At 47.1% G+C, this 10565-nt stretch overlaps 1 protein-coding gene across 1 annotated transcript in view; it reads left to right on the plus strand.

The window, feature by feature from the left end:
- The window catches only part of LOC311310175 (protein unc-13 homolog B-like), a gene marked incomplete at both ends in the record, with an annotated part of 98647 nt that overhangs the window by 83622 nt on the left and 4460 nt on the right, over positions 1–10565 (plus strand). The window contains 2 exons of the mRNA XM_084439599.1: positions 666–704; positions 5103–5123. Of these exons, the coding sequence (XP_084295725.1) occupies positions 666–704; positions 5103–5123 (60 nt within the window). The remainder of the gene's footprint in view (positions 1–665; positions 705–5102; positions 5124–10565) is intronic.

Below are 10565 nucleotides of genomic sequence, written 5' to 3' on the forward strand. Positions count from 1 at the left end.
ACTTCCTTACTTGCTTACTTACTTACTTACTGACCTTCATGCTTGCTGCAGCCTTTGCTAAGGCTGTTCCAAAGTCTTGTGTTTTGAGGTGTTGTGTTGTGTTGTACTGTAAGCAGTTCTACTGTATCTCTTTCCTTGTGGTATTTAGGGGCATGTATACCCCCCCAGTTCCCTCATGTTGGACGTCCTCCTGTAGCATTCTACTGTGTCCCTCATGTTGGACGTCCTCCTGTAGCATTCTACTGTGTCCCTCATGTTGGACGTCCTCCTGTAGCATTTCTACTGTGGTTCCCTGACCGTCGGTCTACGGGCTCTAATTTGATCACGCAAACCGTCAAAGGCTTTCGTCAGAGGCTATCGGCGACAGTCGAACACGTGTGATTTTGTGAATTTGCTCGCGCAAAGTACGCATGGAGGTGGAGGTGCGTGCGGCGAAGGGGCGGAGTCATTGAATGAAGCAGCGACGGCGTGCCTTTCCCCAGCCAATCACGCGTGAGAGTGGGTGAATGAGCGTAGGGTCGCGTACATCTGTGGAATTCTGACTGTGCACTTTAGTATGTCCAACTGTATGATGACGGTGCCGTGTGAGTCATGTCATGTGTGTGACACTGCTGCTCTCTACGTCCTGTTCCCTACTTCCTGTTCTCCACTGTTTCCCTCCCAAGCTTGAGAACGAGGAGGAGCCGGAGGAGTTTGATGAGGAGGTGGGTGAGGAGTTTGATGAGGAGGTGGGTGAGGAGTTTGATGAGGAGGTGGGTGAGGAGTTTGATGAGGAGGTGGGTGAGGAGTTTGAGGAGGAGATGGGTGAGGAGTTTGAGGAGGAGGTGGGTGAGGAGTTTGAGGAGGAGGTGGGTGAGGAGTTTGATGAGGAGTTTGAGGAGGTGGGTGAGGAGTTTGAGGAGGAGGTGGGTGAGGAGTTTGATGAGGAGGTGGGTGAGGAGTTTGAGGAGGAGGTGGGTGAGGAGTTTGATGAGGAGGTGGGTGAGGAGTTTGATGAGGAGGTGGGTGAGGAGTTTGATGAGGAGTTTGATGAGGAGGTGGGTGAGGAGTTTGATGAGGAGGTGGGTGAGGAGTTTGATGAGGAGGTGGGTGAGGAGTTTGAGGAGGAGGTGGGTGAGGAGTTTGATGAGGAGGTGGGTGAGGAGTTTGATGAGGAGGTGGGTGAGGAGTTTGATGAGGAGTTTGATGAGGAGGTGGGTGAGGAGTTTGAGGAGGAGGTGGGTGAGGAGTTTGATGAGGAGTTTGATGAGGAGGTGGGTGAGGAGTTTGAGGAGGAGGTGGGTGAGGAGTTTGAGGAGGAGGTGGGTGAGGAGTTTGAGGAGGAGGTGGGTGAGGAGTTTGATGAGGAGGTGGGTGAGGAGTTTGAGGAGGAGGTGGGTGAGGAGTTTGATGAGGAGGTGGGTGAGGAGTTTGATGAGGAGGTGGGTGAGGAGTTTGAGGAGGAGGTGGGTGAGGAGTTTGAGGAGGTGTGGGAGGAGTTTGATGAGGAGGTGGGTGAGGTGTTTGAGGAGGAGGTGGGTGAGGAGTTTGATGAGGAGGTGGGTGAGGAGTTTGAGGAGGAGGTGGGTGAGGAGTTTGATGAGGAGGTGGGTGAGGAGTTTGATGAGGAGGTGGGTGAGGAGTTTGATGACGAGGTGGGTGAGGAGTTTGATGAGGAGGTGGGTGAGGAGTTTGATGAGGAGGTGGGTTGTCCAGGTGATCTTATGTCTGTGATTAATATGGCACCAGTAGTATAGTAAGTTCATTATGTTTTTAATCCTGTTACTGAGGTACACTTGTATGAACAGATAAGGATCATTAACTTATCTTGGACAGAACTTTGACTTATGATTACGGTTTGTGTCCAAGGCTTTCTAGTAGTGATTGGAAGCACCACTCAGTTAATGTAGTTTCACTGTGTGTGTGTGTGTGTGTGTGTGTGTGTACATACAGTATGTGCGTGCGAGCATGTGTGTGCGTGTGCGTGTGTGTGTGTGTGTGTGTGTGTGTCTGTGCAAGCGTGTGTGTTTGTGTGCGTGTGCGTGTGTGTGTGTGTGTGTGTGCGTGCGTGCGAGCGAGCGAGCGTGCGTGTGCGTGCGAGCGAGCGTGTGTGTGTGTGTGTGTGTGTGTATGTTCTACAGTATGTTGAATGTTAGTTGTGTGTACGTGAGGTTCACAGTAGTGTTTTTCCTCTCTAGGCCGTCACAGACAGTGAGGGGGAGGATGACATGGTGGGTATCATCATCACAACAACAGACAGACTGGTATTAAGGGTTAACTTTAGTCTGTAAACGTACCACTTCCAGTTCCCCTTTCAACCTAGCTGCAATGATGCTCCTAATTATGCCATATAGACTTGGCAGGTGCAATGCTTTAACATTTGATCTTGCTTAAAATTTCCAGTTGAATTTCTCTGCCTTTGCTAAAGAAAAACACATTTTATTATCATTTACACTCCTTTGCTGAAGAAAAATACTTTTTTATTATTAGTAGAATTTAACAGTTGAATAGTTTATTATAATTTAATAATTTCTTAGATCTGAATTCAAGGTGAGCAGGAAGAGGTTTGCAAAAGCATCCATTTTAACTTTTACATGTTGTTTGTTATTCCTTTTCACTTTCTTTTTCGTTCTCTCCATCTCCACCTCAGTCTGTCTGCTCGGACTCTGTGGGCTCAGAGGTAAGGGGGATTATGGGAAGGGGGTCTCTGTTTACACTGTTCTGGACAGCGAGTTGTTCTGTGGTAGTTGTTAGCGGGAGCAGTGAAATCTCCAAATACAGAACTCCTCAGAGCACTTGTGAGATTTACATCAATGGCTGTGAACCCTCCGTCTGTCATGAGCTCTTAGTAAACCAACAGGACGACGGGTAATTGAATTTGAGAGCGAAGAAATACGAACAAAATACAAAAGAGATCATGTTTTTCATGGCTTCACAGGAGGGAACGTTCCAGCACATCTTTGGTGCTTGGCCCCTAATAATGACACCAATTAGAATAGGGTGCCTTCTCACCTTCGGTGCTTGGCCCTTAATAATAATAAAACTACCAATTACAACAGGGTGCCTCGCACTTCTTGTTTGGCCCCCTAAAAATTGTTTGAATGGGGAGCGTGGTTGTCTAACAAATGGTCATACCTCGAAAACTATAAGTCACACAGCTTAGAAACTTACATTGTATGAATCAGCACGATATGTGTATTAAAACTGTAGGAGTGAGAGCAGTTTAGTGTTAATATACAGTAGGCCCATCTAGACTTGTACTTGCACAAGCACTGTGAGTTTTTCATAATAGGGGACCTTTAACTCGGGGAAGGGCAGACAGTGTTAGCTAATCGTAGCTATTAGCATTTTAGCAGCCCTGTTAAAGAAAGATTTAAGGGATAATGAAAGATAACGCTGTTACCTTAACGGCTCTATAAAGTTCAAAACAATGAAAGCGCCATAGCAGCATTGCCTGAGGCCCAAACGTGTCTCTCTTGTCTGTTGTTGTTTGGTTCTGTTGGCCATGTACTGTGTGTTTATGTGAACTATATAGATAAGAGGAGAGAGAGTGTGTGTGTGTCTGCATTGTGCGGGATGGTGTGTGTGTGTGTGCGCGTGTGTGTGTGTGCCAGCCAGGACTCACACACGTGTCTTGTGTGCACGTGAAGGTTGAGGTGAGTGTGTGAACTCTACGTAATCAAATCAACTGGAAGTTGATCGCGAACGCCAGACTGATTAAGTTCTGGAAGCCGACATCCTCCATTTCAGAGGCTGTGTTTACGCCTCAGAGAGAGCCAGGGGTGGATCCTGACCCAGGGGTAGATCCTGACCCAGGGGTAGATCCTGACCCAGGGGTAGATCCTGACCCAGGGGTGGATCCTGACCCAGGGGTAGATCCTGACCCAGGGGTAGATCCTGACCCAGGGGTAGATCCTGACCCAGGGGTGGATCCTGACCCAGGGGTAGATCCTGACCCAGGGGTAGATCCTGACCCAGGGGTGGATCCTGACCCAGGGGTAGATCCTGACCCAGGGGTGGATCCTGACCCAGGGGTAGATCCTGACCCAGGGGTGGATCCTGACCCAGGGGTAGATCCTGACCCAGGGGTAGATCCTGACCCAGGGGTAGATCCTGACCCAGGGGTAGATCCTGACCCAGGGGTGGATCCTGACCCAGGGGTAGATCCTGACCCAGGGGTGGATCCTGACCCAGGGGTAGATCCTGACCCAGGGGTAGATCCTGACCCAGGGGTAGATCCTGACCCAGGGGTAGATCCTGACCCAGGGGTGGATCCTGACCCAGGGGTAGATCCTGACCCAGGGGTGGATCCTGACCCAGGGGTAGATCCTGACCCAGGGGTAGATCCTGACCCAGGGGTGGATCCTGACCTATGCCGTTCAGAGATTCATCTGCCGGTGAAATGGATATGTCATCTACCAACACTGCACGTGCCCCAGAGCGTTGAGTAACGGTTGCTTTTGCTCCGAGACCCAGAACGGGCTTAGAAGAGATGCATGTCCGCACCACAGATCAGGGTCCTAGTGTCTGATTACTTTCAATCTCCTTCTCACTCCTCCTCCCCTCCCTTCAGATGGACAACAAGGAGAAAGAGAAAAAGGTTGGTTTGGCGTGAAGCAGAGAGAACTGCTTCTCATAGTGGTTTGCCATGTAGACAACCCCCCGTGTCTAGAAAAGGCTGGGTACAGATTCTCATCAACTGAAAACATATTTTTCACTCCTCCACTAATTCTGTCCATCGCTGCTGTTCGGTCTGAGGGAACAGACTGAATATGTTTCTATTTCTCCTGTGCGTGTGTGTGTGTGTGTGCGTGTGCGTGTGTGCGTGTGCGCGTGTGTGTGTGCGTATATTACGGCCATTTTTATTTAAAGCTTACGCTCAATACTCATGCATCTCCATCTGTCTCAGTTTAATATCCATTTTTATTTTGTAAACTATTTTTTTATTACTTCACTCATTTCTCTCTCTGTTCCATCCCTCAAGAAGCATGACAAAGAGAAGGTGGGTTTTCAGACCAAAACTGAGCGTTGGCAATGACATTTATTTTAGTATTGTTGACAAAAGGATTAGTTCTTAATGTCCTCATCTTCACACATGCTCTTTCTCTGTGGTGTCTCTCCAGTCGGGCTCAAAGGAGGACAAGGTGGGTCTTTCTTTTGCCCTCATGGGTCAGAGTGAAAACCGTAGAAATTAGTTTTCTGAATAGTTAGAGCCGGATGGATTGTAAGTGTGTGTGTGTGTGCGTGTGTAGCGTGTGCGTGTGTGTGAACGACTACTCATGAGTTGTATGTTTTTACATCGGTCTCTGCAGGCGGAAAAGAAAGACAAAGAGAAACAGGTTGGTTCCTCTGATCCCATCTATATAGCCTCTCCTGCCACACACACACACACACACACACACACACACACACACACACACACACACACACACACACACACACATTCAAAGCTATATGTTTTCTTTATATTTTCATAGCTGATATAATGCAACCCATAGACAGTAGTGTGTTGTGTCCAGACGATGTTAGCTGACCTCCCTGCATAATAACACTTACAGTATACCTCCATTAGAATAGCCCTGGACCAGCACAGGTGTGTGTGTGTGTGTGTGTGTGTGTGTGTGTGTGTGTGTGTGTGTGTGTGTGTGTGTGTACAGTAGCTTCTCATTTTCAACATTCAAACTGCTTCTCTCTGCTCTGTCTGAAGGATGATACTAAAAGTAAACAGGTGGGTGGCTGAAGCTCCACTAGTCCAGCTGTGTGTGAACTACTGTACAGCGACTGGGGAGGGGTGTGTGTGTGTATGAGTGAGAGAGAGTCTGCCTGCCTGTGTGTGTGTGTGTGTGTGTGTGTGTGTGTGTGTGTGTGTGTGTGTGTGTGTGTGAGTGAGAGAGAGAGAGAGAGAGAGAGAGAGAGTCTTCGTGTGTGTGTGTGTGTGTGTATGAGTGAGAGAGAGAGTCTGCCTGTGTGTGTGTGTGTGTGTGTGTGTGTGTGTGTGTGTGTGTGTGTGTGTGTGTGTGTGTGAGAGGGTGGGGGTGGGATTGAGTTGAAATGGGGCATTTTCCAGTTTGAAAGATATGGTCTGTGTGCGTCCTCCAGACCAAGGTCAAATACTATTTACAAATACTAGCCTAATACTTAGGGTGCTTGATTTAACTTACCCAGTGCAATGAAACCAATAAGCCAACTGAGACAAATAAAAAGCACCTCAATTACTTCTACTTTCAAGTAATTGAACAATGCAATTGGTCCAGGTCTTATGTTCTCACAGAAACAGTTTATTCTGATTTTATTAACCCTTCCGTTACTGTACTGGTGTGTTAAGAGTCCTAATTAGTAATAATAAGTCTTAACTCGGAGCTCTCATAATTCATAATTCATAATTCATTTGTTTGATGTTTGCATGATAATTGCTTTATGTTCCCCTTTTCTCCTGACCACTCACTAGTCAAAGGATGAAGAGAACAAGGTCTGTTTGGCTGCCCCCCCCCCCCCCCCCCCCCCAACTGAGAAGTCCAATATCTATTTTATTGTATTATAATACAATAAGTTAAGTAAATCTATTCTAAGTGGTTGCATTAAACTACATGACGAGTACAGTACCCAAATCTAGTCAACATACATTTTGCACATCAGCCCCTTTAGAAGAACAGTTATGTTTTGGCTCGAAACTCACAAAGAATACAGTGAACAGCTGGTTTCCTCCAACCTGCCCACACAAGTTTTTTTATTATCTTTATTTTCTGCTTTGTCATTTCTTTTCCCTCCATTTTGTCCTGGAAAGATGGAAGCCACAGCCGGCACCAAGGTAGGGAGACGGCGTGAGACCCCAGGTCCGACTGTGGGGAGATGATTATATTTACCAGAGGGCTCTCAGGGCACAGAATCCCATCTGTGTGTGTGTGTGTGTGTGTGTGTGTGTGTGTGTGTGTGTGTGTGTGTGTGTGTGTGTGTGTGTGTGTGTGTGTGTGTGTGTGTGTGTGTGTGTGTGTTTTACACCACCTGTAACAGCACTCCACCTGTGCTGGTTGCTTCACTGATTCTCAAATCCAGAAGTGAGTGTTGTTGAATCAACTCCTAGATCTGCCTTAGTTCTGTTTATCTATCTATAGGATCCTATAATAAGACACATTTCAGTACATAGAGTGTCTAAAGTATTGGAGAAAGAGGCCCAGTAATAACCCTCTCTTTGGTCTAATTTGTAAATTTATATGCAGTACATTACATCCATAGCTTGTGCTATGGATCTACAGTATGGTATTTACCTAGAGCTAGCCAGTACCGGACCTATTTACCTAGAGCTAGCCAGTACCGGACCTATTTACCTAGAGCTAGCCAGTACCGGACCTATTTACCTAGAGCTAGCCAGTACCGGACCTATTTACCTAGAGCTAGCCAGTACCAGACCTATTTACCTAGAGCTAGCCAGTACTGGACCTATTTACCTAGAGCTAGCCAGTACTGGACCTATTTACCTAGAGCTAGCCAGTACCGGACCTATTTACCTAGAGCTAGCCAGTACTGGACCTATTTACCTAGAGCTAGCCAGTACCAGACCTATTTACCTAGAGCTAGCCAGTACCAGACCTATTTACCTAGAGCTAGCCAGTACCAGACATTTAAGCTGTGTTCGGAATCGCTCCCTATTCACTATATAGTGCACTATATAGGGCGTCAGCCATTTTGTTTGTAGTGTCCGAATTCTCCACAGAATTTTCGTTCCCTATATAGTCCACTATTTATTACCCACAATTCACCTTGATTTTCAGGGAACAGTGCATGTACCCTACATGTTCTCCGTTCCCTAGGTAGTTCACTACATGGTGAACCCTATATAGGGAATAGGGAGTGAGGGAACGAGGGAGCGATTACGAACACAGCTATAGATTCCTCCAGATCAGGGGTTTTCAACCGATGGTCCACGGCCCCCTGGTGGTCCACGAAGGCATTGCATGTGGTCCGTGACAATTTTTTATTTTCTTATAATTTTTAATTAATTTATTAATTTATTAATTATTTTTCATTCCCATTTACGATTTCTTGTGGGCCTGGCAAAAAAAGTGTCCCTCATTTGGGAGTGAGAATGTTGGCAACCCTAATCAGCCCCCAAAACAGTGGTCCGCAGTAACGATACACTAATTTCACGATACGATACGATACACGATATTGCGTTGACGATAACGATATGATACGATACACTAAGGGCAGGTGTGAAGCTGACGTAATATCATGGAGAGGCCTAGAGACAAAAGACGTGTTTGTTACCAGCGTTGTGTAGCCAGCGTTCACTGATATACAATAAACATATCACCATATTGTTTTCAACTTGACGATACGTATTGTGACGTTTTTGTATCGCGATATATTGTGGCACGATATATTGTTACACCCCTACTCCTTAATCAGGATGGTGGTCCCTGGACCAAAACAGTTGAAACCCCTAGATAGTATGACTCTATAGTATAGTATAGCTCTAGATAGTATGACTGTATAGTATAGCTCTAGATAGTATGACTCTATAGTATAGTATAGCTCTAGATAGTATGACGCATACTGGGCTAAAAAATAGATATCTGACCACCAAAAGAAATGGTTACATCAAGAGACCCAATTCATTTAGAAAGTACAACTGTGTCTTGCGCCCTCCACACACTCCAAGTACCCCTGTAATACCTCCGACCCCCCACAAGTAAACACGTCTATATCATCATCCCACCAGCAGGGGGCGATCACTGTGCTTTGATGATAATGGCCAAACCCTCTTCAACAGACTCCAGAGAGTTTATTTTTAAACATGACTCAAGACCTGCAGCGACCAATTAGTCTTCCTTCCTGGGCTATTTCCACCCACTCACATTCCAGAGGCAATCAGTGTGCTGAATAAACCTCCATTTATTTCATCGGTTTACTTATTTAGCAGGGACCTTTCTGGAAATTGCCACCAGGCCTAATTTTCATCCGCAGTGAAACTGACTGTGAGAAATGATTGCTGAAGTGTGTAAAGAGAGAGGTCTCATTGGAATTGATTAGAGTGTTGGAAAGTCATGCGTAAGACACGTTTCCATACTTGAGAAGTTGGACCCGAGCTGTGTTGCTGAGTTGACTGGGTTCGGTAATAGTAAACGACTGGTACAGCTGTTAGAGATGGCAGGGGATTGGAGCTGTACACCTTTCAGGCTAAAGATGAGAAGTGTTAACTAATGGTAAATGGACTGCACTTATATAGCGCTTTTCCACCTTAGCGGCACTCAAAGCGCTTTACAACAGCTCTCATTCACCCACACACTCACGGCGGTAGCTGCCATGCAAGGTGCTAACCTGCTTACTGGGAGCAATTTGGGGGGTTAGGTGTCTTGCTCAAGGACACTTCGACATGTGGACAGTCGGAGCTGGGATTCGAACCGCTGACCTTTCGATCATTGAACGACCCGCTCTACCAACTGAGCTACAGCCACCCCTAATCAGCCACCCCTAATCAAATCAAATCAAACTTTATTTGTATAGCGCATTCATACACAGAGGCAACACAATGTGCTTTACAGAGAGCAATGGGAGGGTGGGCATAGGTCCCACCCCTACATATTCCAGAGGGAAGCAAAAAAACAGTTTCACCCGGGGCCAGAAAAGTGAGCTGTAAAAATGTTTCCCTGACCTCTCTCAACAAGGCGATCGAGCAAGCTCCTGGAAAATGTTTGTCTATTGGCTAAAAACATTTACAGAGCAATAAACATGGGCTAGATACTTCATAAGAGAGACATGACTAACGGTAGATTGCACAAATATTACAGAGATGTTGCCTACATACATTAGAAGGCCATTATGTGTTAGCTATCACTGTAGTCTCTAATATGATATTTAAGTGGAATCATATAACAAAGCACAGTAAGCACTTAGCAGAACAGGCTCATAGCCGCAAAGAGGTGGGGAGACAGAAGGCAGAGAACTGAGAGAAAAAAGGGGTGGGGTTGGCTGAATTTGGACAGCTGACGACACAGAGTGGGAAGAAGCTGGCTGGGGGGGGGGCATTTGGATGGGTTGGGGGGGGGGGGGGGGGGGGGGGTTCTCTGGGACCTGCTACAGGGTGGCCTGCAGGACCCAGGGGGAGTCCACAGGACCTGTTTAGAGTATAAGAGGAGAGACACTAGGGAGGAGGACAGGGTTAGTGGCTGTACTGGACATCCACAGCAGACACGGGGGTATCTCTCGGACTCAGGGTGGTCTGCAGGTGACGGAGGGGCATCTACAGGACCTGGTTAGAAGATAGGAGGGAGAGAGAGAGAGAGGCACTAGGGAGAGGGGAGGCAGATCAGGGTTAGTAGCACGCAGAGCCGTAAAAGATAAGCATGTGGTGAACTGTTTCTCTGTCCTCCCCCCCTCTGTGTGTGTGTGTGTGTGCGTGTGCGTGTGCGTGTGTTGTGCGTGTGTGTGTGTGTGTGTGTGAGTGTGTGTGTGTGTGTGTGTGTGTGTGTGTGTGTGTGTGTGTGTGTGTGTGTGGCGTGCGTGCGTGCGTGTGTGTGTGTGCGTGCGTGCGCGGGCGTGTGTGTGTGTGTTGCAGTTGGACTCAGAGGCAGCAGACATCCTCAAGG

The sequence above is a fragment of the Borostomias antarcticus genome (genome assembly GCF_949987555.1).
Source record: "Borostomias antarcticus genome assembly, chromosome: 6".
In the NCBI taxonomy this organism is placed as follows: Eukaryota; Metazoa; Chordata; class Actinopteri; order Stomiiformes; family Stomiidae; genus Borostomias; species Borostomias antarcticus.